This window comes from Phyllobates terribilis, unplaced genomic scaffold (assembly GCF_046119375.1).
Source record: "Phyllobates terribilis strain yellow unplaced genomic scaffold, ASM4611937v1 Scaffold_1__5_contigs__length_1240528914, whole genome shotgun sequence".
Classification (NCBI taxonomy): domain Eukaryota; kingdom Metazoa; phylum Chordata; class Amphibia; order Anura; family Dendrobatidae; genus Phyllobates; species Phyllobates terribilis.
In genome coordinates, this window is record NW_027362761.1 from 868,629,182 (window position 1) to 868,648,552 (window position 19,371).

The window sequence follows — 19,371 nt, forward strand, 5'->3', positions numbered from 1 at the left end:
TGTAGTGCTGCAATCAAGGGCAGGCTGGGCCTAGGGGCAGAGGCCACTCCTCCAACAGCTGTTGCTTCTTTGGCCTGGCCAGCACAGTGCTCATGGACGAGGAGACCTACTAGCACCAGTGCCTATTTCATCTGAATATGCATCTGAGGATGCAGCAGAAATAATCTGCAATGCAGGCTCCCTGTACTGCAGTGCATGGCGCAAGCCAATCAGCGGCTGGCAACTAACAACGGCATGCCCATCACAGGTGGCACATGGCTGTGACATCATGAGCTGGCAAAGTGAAGCCAGCTGTTGGCCTCTGTGCTGACTAGAAAAGAGGATGCTGCATGTCATGGGGGAAGGGGAACATAAGAAGAATAATTTTTTTTAAATGTGTTGGAGAACAGCGAAGGACAATAGTTTTGGAAGAGACCGAGGATGGAGAACATGGGCCTAGGATGAGAGACAATATTACTGGAAGAGGCCCAGGATGAGGGACTTTTTACCAGTAAGGGGCCCAGGATGGAGGACATTATACCAAGAACGAGTGCTGGATGGGGAACACTATTACTTTAAGGGGCCCAGGACATGGGAACAGTATTACTGGAAGGGGCTCCGGATGGAGAACATCATACCAGGAAGGGGCCCATGGTGCAGGACATTACTACTGTAAGAGACATAGGATGAGGGACATTATTACTTGAAGTAGCCTAGGATGGGGTACATTATTACTGGAAGGGACCTAGGATGGAGGACATTATTACAGGGAGGGTCCCAGGATTGGGGACATTATTACAGGAAGGGGCCCAAAAGGGAGGACATTATTACAGAATAGGGGACATTAATACAAGAAGGAATTCGGGACATTATTACAGGAAGGGGCCCATTATGGGGGACATTATTACAGGATGGCCCAGGATGGGGGATATTATACCAGAATAGGGCACATTATTACAGGAAGGAGCTCAGTATCGGGGACATTATTAAAGGAAGTGGCCCAAGATGGAGGTCATTATTACAGAATGGGGGACATTTGTTATGTTCTGCTACCAGAGCTAAGGAAAGAGAGGAGATCTGTCCCTACGATAGAACTCAGCTGAATCCCTACGATGTAACAGGGAACCTGATCCTGCGATCAGACCTGCTAAAGTCCTAAGCTAGTCTGTACGGAGACCTATAGATGTGGGGAAGGAATCCCTACAAGTACTAAGGACTGGGAGGAATATGGGACACCTCCTAACAGAAAAAGTAGCAGACAGACGAACAAACAAAATATATAGAACATAGAGGTCCGTAGACCAAGCAAACTAACAGAGTTAGATACAGAGCACAGGCTAGCTAGAAAGTAGTTATACAATGAAGTCCAGCAAAGCCAGAAGGGCGGAGCAGGATTAAATAGGCCAACAAGGTCATGTGACCAGCAAAGGAAAAAAAAACCTAAGAGCAAGGTTCTAACACATTATTACAAGACGTGGCTCAGGATAGAGGACATTTTTGTTGTCAGGGACTCAGGATGGAGGACATTATTACAAGATAGACTATGATGGGGGACATTATTACATGGGCAGTGAATATGCTTGTGTTTATAGGCTCTAGAACGCCACAAGTGCTCATACTTCTAACCAACATGCAGGTATGGGTCCATCGGACTCTAGTTACTTCATTGAATGTGTTTGTGTGTTGACCCAGCTGTGTCAGTTACCAGACAAGGCTGCACAGGACGCTGTGTGTGGCTGTGTCTGCTAAAGTGACGTCACGCAGTGTGCTCTGCACTGACACTCTCCCACCGGAGAGAACTTAAACTAAGCATGTGACGCGCCCCCTAGGACCGTGGGGTAGTCGCCACTGGGTCGGTCGGTTCCTTGGGATTGTCACGGGGGCTTGACCCGGTCCAGGGCCCTAGGTGGTCATTAAAAAGCAAGGACAGTTTGTTTAGGGGAAAAGTTTTGTGATGCCACCAGTGGTAGGCGGCTATAGGTGGCGGCCGCTGCTGAAAGAGACCGCTGGGGCCATTGGTGACGCAGCTGGGATGGATTTGCTCCCCACTGGTAGAGCGGGGCCCCAGGGCTACTGGTACGGTTTATGTAGAAGGGGCTGTGGATGTTGGGGTGCAGGACTGAGGGTGCAGATAATGACCAGACGACACAAGAATGGCGGTTTACTCTACCTTTTCTTGAGGTTTGATGGTGTAGACCGGGGCACTGGTAACAGAAGGTAATGGAGATCTGGGCGGCCTAGAAGCAATATGTGGATCCACCTCGCCAGGTGGAGTTGTAGGCCTTCCTTCTGCACTGCCCTCTTTGGCCCTGCTGCCTAAAGCTATGGTGCGGCCCTCTTTCCTGAGCAATCGTTTAATCCTTGCCCATATGGCAGGCAGCTCGAGTCCTTTTCAGGTGTCGCTCCTTCATGGCGGCTCCAGGCTCTAGTGTGCTGCCGAGCTGCCGGGCGTTTGGTGAGGCCAGGAGACCTGCAGTCTCCTGCCCTCAGGACTTAGACTTCCACGGACTCCGGTGTCTGGTTTCTCGTGCTTTTTTCTGGGGCGAGCTTGGTCACAGCTTCCCTCCCCAGGTTCTCCCTTGTTGCTCTGCTGTCTCCAACTGACTTTTTTCACTCCAACTGACTTTTCTAAACCCCACCTCCAGGCTCCAATTTAAAGGGGAAGCTCCCCTTTCTGGTTTGGAGCCAGGAAATATGTTGGATGCTGGTGTTACCTGATAAGGGGACCCCTCCTTGCTTCTAGGCATGGCATCACCCCCTGTGAGGGAGGCAATGCCCATGTGGCAACCGGACTCCTGGGGTACCACACGTGCGTGCCAAACACAAGACAAGCTGGAAAAAGGTGAGCATAGTTCTGGCAGCTTCTCCGATGTAAAAAATACCCCTATTATGTGTGTATGTCTCTGTTGTGCATATATGATTGTGTATATGTATGTCTGTGTTTATTTATATCCAAATTCATCTGTTTTTATGTATTTTTGTGTATATGTCTCCAAATATCTATAGGTCTGTATTTGTACAGAACTGCATAGGTGTGCACGTCTGCGTGGGTGTGCACATCTGCGTACTGTACAGTACAGACCAAAAGTTTGGACACATCTTCTCATTTAAAGATTTTTCTGTATTTTCATGACTTTAAAAATTGTACATTCACACTGAAGACATCAAAACTATGAATTAACACATGTGGAATTATATACTTAACAAAAAAGTGTGAAACAACTGAAAATAGGTCTTACATTCTAGGTTCTTCAAAGTAGCCACCTTTTGCTTTGATGACTGCTTTGCACACTCTTGGCATTCTCTTGATGAGCTTCAAGAGGTAGTCACTGGAAATGGTTTTTACTTCACAGGTGTGCCCTATCAGGTTTAATAAGTGGAATTTCTTGCCTTATAAATAGGGTTGGGACCATCAGTTGTGTTGTGCAGAAGTCAGGTGGATACACAGCTGATAGTCTTACTGAATAGACTGTTAGAATTTGAATTATGGCAAGAAAAAAGCAGCTAAGTAAAGAAAAACGAGTGGCCATCATTACTTTAAGAAATGAAGGTCAGTCAGTCCGAAAAATTGGGCAAACTTTGAAAGTGTCCCCAAGAGCAGTTGCAAAAACTGTCAAGCGCTACAAAGAAACTGGCTCACATGAGGACCGCCCCAGGAAAGGAAGACCAAGAGTCACCTCTGCTTCTGAAGATAAGTTTATCCGGTGTGTCCAAACTTTTGGTCTGTACTGTATATGTACAGATCATTGTTTGCATGTCTGTGTACTGTATGTGTACATGTCAGCGTATGTGGCACGGTTTGCATGTCTGCGTACCATACGTATACAGGTTTGTGTATGCGTGCAGGACTGTGTACTTTATTTATACAGGTCTGCATGTGTGTTCACGTCTGCATGTGTGTTCATGTCAGCATACTGTAAGTTTGCATGTCTGCATACAGTACAGACCAAAAGTTTGAACACACCTTCTCATTTAAAGATTTTTCTGTATTTTCATGACTATGAAAATTGTACATTCACACTGAAGGCATCAAAATTATGAATTAACACATGTGGAATTATATAGTTAACAAAAAAGTGTGAAACAAATGAAAATATGTCTTAGATTCTAGGTTCTTCAAAGTAGCCACCTTTTGCTTTGATGACAGCTTTGCACACTCTTGGCATTCTCTTGATGAGCTTCAAGAGGTAGTCACCGGAAATGGTCTTCCAACAATCTTGAAAGAGTTCCCAGAGATGCTTAGCACTTGTTGGCCCTTTTGCCTTCACTCTCTGGTCCAGCTCACCCCAAACCATCTCGATTGGGTTCAGGTCTAGTGACTGTGGAGGCCAGGTCATCTGGCGTAGCACCCCATCACTCCCCTTCTTGGTCAAATAGCCCTTACACAGCCTGGACGTGTGTTTGGGGTCATTGTCCTGTTGAAAAATAAATGATGGTTCAACTAAACGCAAACCAGATGGAATAGCATGCCGCTGCAAGATGCTGTGGTAGCCATGCTGGTTCAGTATGCCTTCACTTTTGAATAAATCCCCAACAGTGTCACCAGCAAAGCACCCCCACACCATCACACCTCCTCCTCCATGCTTCACGGTGGGAACCAGGCATGTAGAGTCCATCCGTTCACCTTTTCTGCGTCGCACAAAGACACGGTGGTTGGAACCAATGATCTCAAATTTCGACTCATCAGACCAAAGCACAGATTTCCACTGGTCTAATGTCCATTCCTTGTGTTCTTTAGCCCAAACAAGTCTCTTCTGCTTGTTGCCTGTCCTTATCAGTGGTTTCCTAGCAGCTATTTTACCATGAAGGCCTGCTGCACAAAGTCTCCTCTTAACAGTTGTTGAAGAGAAGTATCTCCTACTAGAACTCTGTGTGGCAATGACCTGGTCTCTAATCTGAGCTGCTGTTAACCTGCGATTTCTGAGGCTGGTGACTCGAATAAACTTATCCTCAGAAGCAGAGGTGACTCTTGGTCTTCCTTTCCTGTGGTGGTCCTCATGTGAGCCAGTTTCTTTGTAGCGCTTGATGGTTTTTGCAACTGCACTTGGGGACACTTTCAAAGTTTTCCCAATTTTTCGCACTGACTGACCTTCATTTCTTAAAGTAATGATGACCACTCGTTTTTCTTTACTTAGCTGCTTTTTTCTTGCCATAATACAAATTCTAACAGTCTATTCAGTAGGACTATCAGCTGTGTATCCACCAGACTTCAGCACAACACAACTGATGGTCCCAACCCCATTTATAAGGCAAGAAATCCCGCTTATTAAACCTGACAGGGCACACCTGTAAAGTGAAAACCATTTCCGGTGACTACCTCTTGAAGCTCATCAAGAGAATGCCAAGAGTGTGCAAAGCAGTCATCAAAGCAAAAGGTGGCTACTTTGAAGAACCTAGAATATAAGAAATATTTTCAGTTGTTTCACACTTTTTTTGTTAAGTATATAATTCCACATGTGTTAATTCATAGTTTTGATGCCTTCAATGTGAATGTACAATTTTCATAGTCATGAAAATACAGAAAAATCTTTAAATGAGAAGGTGTGTCCAAACTATTGGTCTGTACTGTATGTGTTCACGTCTGTGTATCTGGAATTATATGTATTTTTGTAAGATGCCTGTATATAATAGTGTATTATGGTGTATAAAAATAATCGTATGTAAAACATTTACTGAATCTATAAGTGCTCGTTCATATCTGTATTAGGGAATTACATTTGTCTTTCTATGTCTAGGAACAGAGATGTAAAATTAACCCATTGATGTAACTATTTCATGGATGTGCTTGTATGGAGCAGGATTAGGAGCTGAATCCACTTCATATCAGGCAGGTGTCGGCTGTGATACAAAGCCGGCATCTGCCTGTAACAGCAGCAATCAAAGCTCGCCTCGATTACTGCTGTTTTAAGTATTTAATTGCCCTTGTCACTGACAATGATTTTTAGAATAGTGCGATGGCCGGTGCTTGCATCAGCCACCTGTGACGCGGTTATGTGTTTCCATATGTTGCTGCCATCTTGGTTGTTTTATGAAGCACATTCTGAGGCTTGAGCTCCTTGGAAGATGTCACAAAATATCATTAGTAGTGATGAGCGAGCACTAAAATGCTCGGGTGCTCGAAGCTCGGGTCGAGCACATTGGAATACTCGGGTGCTCGACCCGAGCAACGAGCCCATTGTGAGTCTATGGGAAACTCGAGCATTTTTCTGGCGGTCCCCCCCGGCGGTCTGCAGAAGGTCAAAAATTGCCCAAATCGTATGTAGCGGTGGCAGTGGGGTAATAGGGTTGGGGTTGATGTCAGCTTATAATGCCAGCAGACATCAGCTTCTCTGTGTCTGCGGCATAGCAAGCTGGATGGCAGCATTCTGCTGCGCTCCAGCCTGTCATGTCAAGCTGGCATTATAAGCTGACATCAACCCCAACCCTATTACCCCACTGCCACCGCTACAGGGCAGTTGGAAAAGGGAGGCTAAGTGCCAGAATTGGCACATCCTATGGATGCGCCATTTCTGGGCCAGCTGACGGCTGGTGTTTCTAGCCTGGGAGGGGGCCAATATTCATGGCACCCTTCCTGGGCTATTAATATCAGCCCCCAGCTGTCTGCCTAGCCTTTGCTAGCTATTAAAATAGGGGGGACCCCACGTCATTTTTTTGGGGGGTCCCCCATTTTAATAGCTAGTAAAGGCTAGGCATTCATTTGGGGGCTGATATTAGTAGCCTGGGAAGCTCCGTGGGTATTACCCCCTTCCCAGGCTTCAAACATCTGCCCCAGCTGTCTGCTTAACCTCCGCTAGAGACTAAAATTACGGGGAACCCCACGCCAATTTTTTTTTAAATAAATCCTTTATTTTAACACTAAATGACAAGTACAGTAACCAACACTCTCACTGTACTTATTATATATGTGACTGACATGTTTCTATCTATCTAATCTATGTGTGATGCTCTATTCTTTCTGTTCTAAATTGTCGGGTACCGATGATGAATTGCCGGCCGGCTTTTTTAAAGAGACGGGTGCATGAAAACACTATTATTTTTTTTTTATAAATCCTTTATTTTAACATTTAATGACAAGTACAGTAACCAACACTGTCACTGTACTTATTATATATGTGACTGACATGTTTCTATCTATCTAATCTATGTGTGATGCTCTATTCTTTCTGTTCTAAATTGTCGGTACCGGTGTATGCCGCTGCTGAATTGCCGGCTTTTCATGTTTCACTGTCAGCACTGTTCCCATCGATTTGGGCAACCACTGTAACGCAACAACCACCATGGCTGTGACATTACAGTGAGTGGCAGACAATCCCTGCATGATTCGTGCTCTAAATAGAGCCAGACATGCAGGACGGGGACCCGAGCTCCCGCCCGAGCATCTCGAAAGTACTCGGTGAGCTCCGAGCATCTCGAGTACTGAGATGCTCGGGTGAGTACCGAGCAGTGACGAGCATGCTCGCTCATCACTAAATTAGCAATTATGACAAAGTATGAGACTTTTGTTAAAAAAATTTTCATTTTATTTTGTGAGCCTCGCAGATCGAAATGCAAACTGTTCAGAAAGGAGAACAGCAAAGGATTCCAATAAATTCAACTCAAAGTCAATCTGCAGCAGATCGTCCCGCCCGTCTCTAAGAGCTAGCTGTCACAGCTGACACCTACTTCTGTATGTCCCACTTACCCACACCACACTTGTACTATGCAGCACAGGAAGGGGTTATTAGAAGTATTACAGGATAATAAAGGTGGCCAGTATGTGGTATTGTATCACCATGTATGACTACAATCTCTATTATGTGATGATCACAATATTATATACAAATCTATGCAGGAGAAAATTCTGTTTTGAGATAACAAGTATACCTTGCAAGCATAATTTTTTCATGAAGAAAACAGTTCACCAAAGGTAATAAAGTGGTTGTCTACTTATTTTTTAAATTAAGTAAACTAAAAATAACAAATACTCAACTCCCGAGTCCCCCAGGGCTCTTGTAACATTGCTATGCCACTACTTCTTTTTGTCTGACATTTGTTTGAGGGAAGTGACAGCTCAGCAGTCCAGTAACAGCTGCTGATTGGCTGCAGGGCTCACTTGGCATAATAATGTCACACAAGTCTCATGGAGACTCAGTGCTGACATCACTGGACCTGAGAAAACTTGCTAATTGCTCAAAATAATTGAGTTCATCCTGCCACACTTTTGCAATTTAAACTTCATCACTCCATTGCAGAGATATTCACATTTAATGCTTTTTGTTGAGCAGTATGTCAATTTTCTGCTTGCAGCCAAGTGGGCGTTTCTTCCCCCCTTCACGCTGACTGCTAGATCTGTGATCTGCTGAGCTGTGATTGGCAGTGTCTGGGAGGCCAGAATGAAAGTGCTCACTCCCAGAGAAGAATCTGAACAAACGCCCCCCTGGTAGACTAAAGGTATGTGCACACGGTGTGTTTTTTATGTGTTTTTGATGCGGCGAATCCGTGCGGAATTGGCCCCAAAAATGCATTGCAAACCATATCTCAGCATTTTCTATGAGAATTTGGAAGATCTGTGCACATGATCAGGAATTTTCCTCACAGGATTTCATGTGCATTTAAATAAGCAGCATGTCCATTCTTTGTGTGGATTTGCCTGCATTTTTCCTTTACAATGCATTGGAAAAAATGCATGGGAAATCCGCAGGCAAAAACACACAAAAAACACAAGAAAACGTAAAAAACACATCAAAACCGTGCAGAATTTCCGCAGCGTTTTTGCTGCCAAGCGGTGCATAACCTTGCAGAAACGCTGCAGAAATTTCTGCAAGCAAATGCTGATCATGTGCACATACCCTAAAGCACCACTCCAGTGTTTCTTTGTTTTTGGAGTGGTAACAGCAATGTAAGTTCAGCTCTTTCCGGTGCCGCTCAGGTCCCAATCCGCCATCTTGTGACCACAATTTCTGACTGACCAGAAGTAAAGGAGCAATCTGGCAGAGCTCAGCCTGGAGTACAGGAACAGAACAGGAACAGAGTGGCGCCAATAACAGATGAAGACGGCAGCTGGTGAGTATATTACTAGGGCAGGAAACTTAGATTAGTGACACTGTTCTACCGGTAAAATAAAAAAAGAAGCTGCACTGGTGTTTAATATGATGAAATCCAAAGCAACAAATGTGAGTAAATTTGTAATGGAGTAATGCAGCATAAAATGGAAAACAGCGGCACAATTAGGAGAGCTCAGGCATTTTTACAAGGTATTTACAAGCTCAAATTTTTTGAACAAGTGACTCGTCCTCTTTTAAATGGGGGATGCGTATCAAAGTAACATCCACATGAATATTTGAACTTTTTCCAGCAGAACATTTCCTCTGTCAGCTTGCTTTTTAGTACAGTCTATCGCCATTAGTGATGAGCCTACATGCTCGGATAAGGGGTTATCCCAGCACGGGTGCTAACAGAGTATCTTCGGTGTGCTTGAAAAATAGGTTTGAATCGCTGCAGCTGCATGTTTTGTGGCTATTAGACACCCACACCACATGCAAGGATTACATTTTTGTTAGGCAATCCCTGCATGTGTTGCAGCTGTCGAACAGCCGCAAGACATGCAGCTGCGCTGCGGCAACTCGAACCTATTTTTCGAGCACACCGAAGATACTCTGTTAGCACCCGAGTGTGCTCGGATAGTCCCTTATCCGAGCACGTTCGTCACTAATCGCCATCCATTGCCATGGTAATGTGCACACAGCTGTCTGTCTACATAATATAAAAGAAAATGTGATTCCCTAGTCAAGACCACCTTTTTCTATTGCTTCATGGTCAAACATGCCCATTATAGGTGTTTACAAAGGTTTACATGGGTCAGCATTGGCACCATGACTAATCTGTGGCTACACTGCTCAATATTCAGCGAGCTGCTATGCACTGTGACACCTGACAGCTGTCCATCATTGTGAGCAATAGCAACAATGTCTCCTACAGTAGCACCTCTGCAGGATCTGACCAGACAGGTTCACCATTGCTCCCCAATAACACAATTGATCATTAGGCACTTATTACCCTGTTACTGGTGCAACCAGTTGTCCATCTTTGTACTACTTTTGGTAGGTATTAACAACTGCATACTAGGAACTTCCAACAAGATCAGCAATTTCGCCCTTGTCAATGTAACTCACATCATTACGCTTGTCAATTTTCCTGCTTCCAACTCATTAACTTTCATAGCTGAGTGTTTATTTACATCCTAATATTTCCCTCTCCTTTATATGTGTCATTTTCATAAGATGATCATTGTTATTTACTTCACCTGTCTGTGGTTTTTAATATTATGGCTAGAATATATGCATATGACTAAGATACCCCAATATCAAGAGCAGGGTCGTCATAATTTTTGCTTTAATTATTGCATTAACTTAAACTTTGGTACTTATGACTGTTGAATATGAACCTCTGAATTGTAAAGCGCTGCGGAATATGTTGGCGCTATATAAATAAAGATTATTATTATCATTGATATTAATGTAATCACTAAATATTTCACCTACAAAAAATGCTTAGTACAGTGGCAATTTACACATAAATAGCGTTTTAATCATATGTGCTAGGTGTAACTGGAGGAACGGCTCAACTCCTGCCAACAGGGCGGTGCAGGGAGCTGTAACAGTCACTGTTCTCTACATAGTGAGCCCGCTGTAATCACTCCTCCTGCACCTTAACTGACAGCCAGCTCAGTGGCATATGTGGGCAGAGATGCCTGACACACAAGGTGCAGGGGAAGTGATAACATCATGCTAAGGCCTGGATCACACGAGCGTAGGTTCTCTCATGCCAGATAATCGGATTGATTATGTCAATGACTCTTAGGCTATGTGCCCACGATGCAGAAATGCTCCGGATTTTTCCTGAGCGTTTCTGCATCTCCCTGGCAGAAAAAATGCATGCGAATTGTACATGCGGATTGTACATGCGGATTTCACATGCGTTTTTCCTGCCAGGGACAAGCGGAAGTGAAGCGTTCTTCACATGCATTTCCGCATGCGGGTTGACAAGCGCTTTCCAAGCCATTTTAGCATCACTTGGAAAGTGCTTGAGAACTTGGTCACACTATATACTGTAAATCCATGCAACCGGCATGGATTTATATAGTGTGACCGTAAAGAATGGTAAAAAATAAAAAATAAATATTTTACTTACCTTCTGATGGCCCCCGGTGTCCTTATCCGATCCGTCTTGGCTTGCCGGCAGCTCGCAGTGGACTAAAAGGACCTGCCATGACGTCATTTAGTCATGTGACGGGTCACTTGACCGCCGACGTCAGCGGTCGTGAGACCCGTGACATGACTAAATGACGTCATGGCAGGTCCTTTTTAGACCATAGTGAGCTGCCGGCAAGCCAGGACGCATCGCTTCTGATGACCGGGGGCCATCAGAAGGTAAGCATAATGTATATTTTTTATTTTATTCTTTTTTTACAGGTACTATGGTACCCGGGTCTGGAGGAGAGTCTCCTCCTCTCCAAACCCGGGTACCATCCGCATGTTGAACCGCATGTAATCCGCATTTTCAGATCCAGTGATGCAGATGTCATGCGGCGAAAACGCAGCGATTCCACAAAATAATTGGTAGTGCTGCGGATTTTTCCGCAATGATAATCCGCAGTGGACATTTCCGCAGAATGCAATTAAAACATCTGACTTGTCATCATGATATGTCAAATGTTTTTTAGATGGTGGCCTAACAAAAAAATAATCATAGGGTGTGTAACTGCTGGGACCCTCATCAATGACTTGAGCAGGAACTAAGCAACAAGTATACAATTTACCTACAGCACCTCTGCAGGAGAAAGAAAGTATTACACAGAGCTCATGTACATCAGTGTTATAAATGGTTGTATTAGGTCCAAAAGAATTAGAGACATTTTTTGTATCTTCTAGAGGACAGTCCCAAATAATAAACCTTCATTCATTAACACAGAATTCCTTGGATCTGAAAAATGTATTTTTATACCAAATAACTCCCTTAAGCATATATACATATGGATGAAGCTAGAGTACATGCAGCAATATAACTTATTAACGTGATGGCTCATTCAGTTATTCAAAAATGTCACAAATGCCACATTTGTTAAAAAATGTATAATGTTAAACATGCAAAATAATAGCAACACTAATATCCATATGCAAAGTTTTAAATTTCCTAAAGGCTCATCTTACTTTCTGCAGTTCATTCATAAACATATACGATCTGCAATACCACTTTACGAATATCTCTACAGCTCACAACTTCATCTACAAAGGTTGAGATCTAATATTGCTTCTCAATATCAGATGTCTGGAAATTGCTTGAAGGGGACAAAGTGGATTATCAGTGGTCTCGTAGTAGTCTATTACAGGTGCTAGAGTGGTTCACATACTTTAATGCATGGTAAGCTTTTATTTATCCTGCAATCCTTGCTACGGTTTATAGTATGTTACAAGAATGAAATTAATGGGAATTTTATAATTGTTCTTTTTATTTGCAAACTAATATATTATTATAGACATTGAGATCCATGCACCATTTTGACTTCAACAGAATAATGTATACCATATATTACAAAATACATTGTTGCCCGCCATATTTATCAATGTATTGCCTAATTTTTCCATATGTCAGCTATATTGTAATGTGGAATACAATTACACATATCTCTGGTAAAAAAAATAAAATGCATGTAGAGTCAGCACATGTGAAGTATACATTTTTAGAATATTTTTTAAATTATTATCTTAAGCTGTGAACATTCTGAAATGAAAACTAACTTATCATTTGACAAAAATTATACATAATACTTGTTGCAATAATCTTAACTACGTCCCATAATTTTCATTTTATTTTTTAATATATATAGATATATATATCTATATATCTATATATATATATATCTATATATATATCTCTATATATATATATATCCAGGTGTATTCTAATAAATATGATCCATTCATGTATTTCCCAATCAAACTATAACTTTATTTTTTCACATACATAACTGCTTCTGTATAGTATCTGAATCTTATCAATATTTGTGATGGTTACAATATAATATTTGTGATGGACGACATTAGTATCAATGTAAAATGTTAGATAATCATGAAGTTATTACATTTGTCTCATAGAAGTGCACTCTTTTTCAAGTGGAGCTGTGTTAGCTAACTCACCTGTCCACAGCTATAGCAGACATGGAGTAGATGCTGGCAAAGATAGCTGTAATTGGGAAGAAGTTGTGGAATCTGCAATATGCCTCTCCGAAATACCATTCATTGTGAAGAGCATATATGAAATTCACCAAGGTATTGAAGGCAGCCATTGATGCATCAGAGAAAGCCAAGCTGACCAGAAAATAGTTTGTCACAGTCCTCATTCTTTTGTGAGCCAATATGATCCACATGACAATGATATTACCGAATACAGCTACGGCCACCATTGATCCATATGCCAATGACCAAAGGGCTATACGCCAGGGAGGTTGCACAAATCTATGGGGAACCGGTGAAGTGACATTAGAAGTTTGAGTCACATTCTTCTGCCAAAGCAAACCTTCTCCAATAGGAGCAAAAATCCCCACTCCATCTTCTGTCACATTTATTGGAGAGGAGGTCATTTTTTTAACTCTTCTATAAATGGAAAGGTCTTCAAACAGTTCAGATATTCAGCAAAGCACTGATAAGTTCAAGCAAAGGTCCATCATAAAGTCAGCTCAGAGCTGGCTTACACATTTTCAGTAACAGAAAAGCAACTCAGTTGAAAACAGAAGGTGTGAACTTCTTGTCAAGTTCCTTCCAGCCTGCAGAGAAGAAGTGAAGGGATAGACAGCCAGTACAGGGCTTTTATAGAAACAGCTCCTCCAATGTCTAGGAAAATGTCTGTGACATCACAGTAGGGAGGGGGTGAGTGAAAGACCAGAGGGTACACTTACACACAGGTAGTCTCAGCAATGCTTACAAACCTCTATGGCACAGAGGAGACATAATACCAGTCAGTCTTTGTCACTGGTGTCACCATGCCTGGAGGAGGCTGTGATGCTGCGCTGTTTACTGTGTGCAGCAGAGGGAACATGAGGTCTATGGTGCTGAAATGTCTCTGGTGCTGCTGCTCAGCACACATCACATTCATACTATGCAGAGCCTTCTCCATTCTTCGTGGTAAGCACCAGCCCATGCTATCTGTCCAATCATTCATCCATCAGGGTCCATGCTGAAGTTACTGAGCTCATTCTTTTTTTCTCAATGAATCTGATAGTAGCTGACTGTAAACTGCGCAGTTGGCACTAACATCATTGAGATTGCTGCCTGGCTGAAGACGAGCTATAGTATACAGATAATCCGCCTCTTGAGGGCAGAGACTGGTTCAGAGCACAATTAACCCTTGCATACACTGAAATTCAGCTAAAAGTATCAGCAGAAAGAAACTAGTTGGCAATTATTGCTAATCTGAAAGTAAATAATATCTGATGTGATGTACTTGGTCACATATCAGCAGTGATCTAGTACTTTTCCAGCATCTACACTAATGCCTCTCTGCAAAGTACAGTGTGGCACCCCAGGGGTCTGGTTTCCACAGTAATAGCAATATTATGTCTGAGAGCAGGTGGGAGGTCTCTTGGTCAGGAATCCTATGCATGCCACACCTCCTGCCCAGTCCTGGGAGGGGAAGAACTTCCCCTATATAAAACTGGGGCTGAGGCAGGGTTAGTTGGTTAAGAAGAGGAGAAGCAGCTATAGGAAAGAGAGATCAAGAGCTCTGGGGAAGTCGTGCTAAAAGGAATCAGGGGCTGGCAGCCGTAGAGCTCGCCCTGATTGAAGAATTATCACCGGACCCGGAGTCCGAGGCTGTGGGGACGAATCCTTACCCAGCAGCAGAAACCGACCGGCAGGGGATTTCAGGTCCTCTGGCCAAGAAACCCGAAGGCACGGTCACACGCGTGGGACCAGCACCGCCGTCGTGGAGCGGAAGCCACTAGAAGGCCCCGAGTCACCGGCCATACGGGTGAGCACCACACGGTACACTCAGGGACGTGGGCTACTTTTACCCGCCTCTAGCAAGGTAGCCAGTAGAGTACAATTAGTTGGGGAGGCCTACAACTCCGCCTGGCCAGGGGAGATCCCATCTGTTCAAGGACTGATCAGGCCCCGACCGCTAGCCAGTACTCCGGGAGGGTCTATTTTTGTCACCAGTAAAGACCCTGAACTACACCGCATCGTCTCTGAGTGGTTCCTGCTACCCCCATCATCCACGTCGGCTGCCCTGAGGCCATACCCCTCCCGTTGGGGGTTATACCATTCACGCTGCACAATCCTTCCACCGGCCTCAGCGGTCTGCCCTGCAGCGGCAGCTCCATAGCTGCATTCAACGGGTGGCGTAGTCGTCCAACATCTACTGCTAATACTCAGCCACACAGTTTGACTCCCTGGGCACGGACCGGGTCACCGCCATGAGACTACTACCCCCAACAGGCCCGGCTCCGGGTAGTCCCCGCGTGCGCAACGCTACACCAAGTAGGCCCAGGGGTGCGTCAACAGCACATTATATAGGTGAGGGAAGCTGCAAGTATGGTCCAAAGCTTACTGACTATATCCATCCATTATACTGAATGCACCCTGCAAACTGCTCATCTACAGATGAAGCAGAGCCAACATCAATAATGCAGCAGAGGGGAGTCGTTCATTAGCTTTTGTCATGTGACCCTTAAATAAAAGAGATCTATCTATCTATCTATCTATCTATCTATCTATCTATCTATCCTTCTGTGTCACCCTGGCCTGGATGCCACAAGTGTAATTAAAGCTGTGTCTGAGAGCAAGGGGGAGGTTCTCTAGTCAGGGGAACATTAGCATGCAATGCCTCCTGTCTCAGGCCAGTAGGGGGAGCTGGCTGCCCCTATAAAAGCTGGTACTGGGGGCAGGGTTAGAGAGAACTTGATGGCCTGTCTCAGCACTGAGACTTGTCCCAGAGCAGAGCAGGGACAGACAGTTGCACTGCACCTAAGAGGAAGTGTGGCAGGAGGAGGGCCACAAGCCAGAGACAAGAGGCGAAGCAAGCCTGTCTTGGCAGATAAGAGACTGACTTTACCAGACTTTGGTGTCTGAGGCTGAGAGGATTCTACATCCTCCAGCAGATAATCAGTCCGCAAGGGACTGTATATTCCTTGGCCTAAGAAGCCTGGAGGCCCTGCCACAACAGAAGGGACCAGTAAAGCCGTACAAGGCTGGGAGCAGAAAGGAACCCATGTCGCAGGCCATACAGGCGAGAATACACGGAAAGCTCGGAAACGTGGGCTGTTACCCTATAACGAGGAGATAGCCAGAAGGAGCGCAGAAAGCACAAAGGTGCTCCGTGAATCTGCAACCAGTAGGCCTACACCCTCACCCTGACCAGGGCCAATTTCCCGTTGCTCTCAGACATCCAGGTCACCTCCTAGCTGGGACTGTTTATGGGTCAGTTTACCTGTTTCAGTAAAGACCCTGGACTGCAACCTATTGTCTGTGTGCTCCTTCGCGCCTCCAGCACTACCAGTACTGGGACTCTCACCACCATCACTCCCACCATCCACTACACTGCCCTGGGGCCGCACTCTTCCCGTGGGGAGTCACACCATCCCAGCTGCACACCTCATCAGCCCCAGCGGTCTGCCTTGCAGCGGCGGTACCTAATGACCGCAAATCCACGGGTGGCGTAGTCGGACATTATCAATAGCACATAACGGACTACCATTGGCCTGACCACCCTGAGCCACGGAACCGGGTCGCCACTACTACCCCCATCGTCTCCCTATTGCCCGGATCCGAGTGCCCCACGGCCCAGGGGGCGAGTCAGCTTTGGCGTAGTCGGCAGGATCTCGTGCCCGCAACCACCGGGTACTGCATGCCTGAAAAAGACTTTTGTAACTTACCTGTGGCGAAGTTTCCCGCCGTCCGGAGTCGTTTCCCGCCATCCGGAGCCGATTCCCGCCATCAGACGCCATCTTGGACCGTTTCCCGCCGTCTTCTGCCGTCTTCCCGCCATCCGCAGCTGTTTCCCGCCATCGGACGCCATCTTCAGGACGCCGCGCGGGAAGAAGAGGGGCATGGACGTCAAAACCGCGCGAGATCCGAAGCTCCGCCCCACGCACCGACGCTGCGCAAGGTCCTGGAAGGGAGAGAGAGCGACGCTGACGTCATCAGGATGCGACGCAAGGTCCTCGTCCAGAGCAGCAGCAGCGGAGCCGCGGCCTACAGAAGAGGATCGTCGGAAGGTAGGCCACGCTTAACTAGGGGGGAGGAAGATGTCGGACACAGAGGCGCCCACTACCACCAACGCAGCTGCAGCAGCGGTGATGCCCTTTTCCCTGCCCTACATCCCTGGAGCGGCCTGACTGCCCAAGTACTCAGGGGAGCCCCATGCCCTAACTGACTTTAAGGAAAGGCTGTACAGTTTGTTCCACGTTTACCCCCTGACAGAGGAACAGAAGGTCAGCATATTAACAGGGCAGTTAACTGGCGCAGCCCAGAGGGAGGTAAAATCATGGCCCACTGAGGAGAAAAGAACTGTGAAGGGTATTCTGGCCTGGCTGCGGGGTACCTTTGACACACGTACCTCCGCTGAAATTAAAATGAGGTTCTATGGGTGTAAGCAGCGGGCACAGGACAGCATCAGAGACTATGCCCTAAATCTGCAGGAAGCCCTAAGGGCCATCCAACAAACTGACCCTGGCAGTGTGCAGGAAACGGATAAGCTGCTAACAGAACAATTCATAGAAGGTCTGCTGTCCAGTGCCCACAGGGCCCAGCTGCGCCTCATGTTCTTTCAGAACCCCTACCTGACCTTTGCCCAATTTAAGGACAGGGCCATAAGGGTGCTCCGTGAATCTGCAACCAGTGGCGCTATAAACCCCCGGCGCCCTGCTCTCACCTACCACCAGGAGGGGACGCCCTCCTCTATGGACCCCGTGGGGGCTGATGCACAGGCCCTGAACCAAGCCCCGTCGAAAGACCTGCACCACCAAGTCCAGGAGCTGACCAGGAACGTTGCGGCGTTGCAAGTGGACCCGTCAAGACCCATCGAGCTGGCTTCAAGTCCGGAGGATGTCCCGTGGCGTCGACAGAGGAGGATCCTGTCGTTCCGAGGGAGGCCCACAGACCGCTACACAGAGGATGGACAGCCCATTTGCCGTCGATGCAACCAGCCCGGACACATTTCCAGGTACTGTAATTTAAACGGGTCCAACCTGGGGCAGAGGGCCAACCCCCAGGCATAAGATCACCAGGCCCTTATAATTGGCGTGATAAGTACGTTGGGGGGCGCCCGGTTTTACCCGTGGTGCTGGACGGTATCCCCATGAGCGCCTTGCTGGATACTGGGTCGCAAGTATCCACTATCCCTTATGTACTTTTTAAGCAGTATTGGACTGATGCTGATATCACACGGTATCCAGACAGTAACTTGAGCATCATCGCCAGTAATGGCTTACCCGTGCCGCAGATGGGGTTCAAGGAGATGACCATTAAAATTGGTAAAGTTGAACTACCGGCACAGGGAGTGATTATTGTGGACATTGACCGTCGTGAAAGTCACCCTAAAATAACTGTGGGTACTAACGTAATTGAAAATTGTCTTTCAGAGGTAATTGCAATTTTACAACAGGTGGCGGTGAATGCTAGTTCCAGCCAACAGAGAGTCCTCAACAAGGAGATAAAAGCCCTGATGAGACGGCAGCAGGTAGAACTGTCTGGTGGTGAGATCGGTAGAGTAAGACTGAGTGACCCATTCCCCATTTCCATGCCTCCCAAAAGTGAAATGATGATCTGGTGTCGGACTGCAATCGGGTTGAGAGGTAGAGACTACCAAGCCATGGTAGAACCCGTGTACTCAGACAGCAGGCCCACCATTTTGACAGCCCGGGGGGTGGTTGATGTCCGTCATGGGAGGGTGCCCGTCCGCATCCTCAACATTGGGGAGAGGGAAGTACACTTACCCAGGTACGCTACACTCGCCAAACTGTTTGTTGTCGAACACAAAGCTATCAGGGCCGTGGAACCCTTGCCTCCATCTCCTCAGGCGGAGGGTAATGGCTCCCAGAAACAAAAGGAGGACTGGTGCCAGAAACTCCATGTGGGTGCTGACTCCACTCCCCGGCACCAAAAACAAGGAGTCTACCGGGTGGTACAGGAGTACGAGAGAGTCTTTAGTAAGCACCCGCTAGACTTCGGTAGAGTAAAAGGGATAGAACACCACATCCCCACAGGGAGCCACCCACCAATAAAAGAGAGACACAGGCCTGTACCCCCTGCACATTATCAGAATGCCAAGGGCATGCTAAGAGAGATGAAAGAAGCTGGGGTCATTAGAGACAGCTGTAGCCCCTGGGCAGCCCCCTTGGTTCTGGTCAAAAAGAAAGAC

The 19,371-nt window shown here is 46.0% G+C and overlaps 1 protein-coding gene across 1 annotated transcript in view; it reads right to left on the bottom strand.

Annotated features, from left to right (window-relative positions):
• The window catches only part of TACR3 (tachykinin receptor 3), a 297,407-nt gene extending 283,372 nt beyond the window's left edge, over positions 1-14,035 (bottom strand). Inside the window, exon 1 of the mRNA XM_073639389.1 lies at positions 13,155-14,035. Coding sequence (XP_073495490.1) covers positions 13,155-13,597 — 443 coding nt within the window. The 5' untranslated portion in view covers positions 13,598-14,035. The remainder of the gene's footprint in view (positions 1-13,154) is intronic.
• Positions 14,036-19,371: the final 5,336 nt, after the last annotated feature.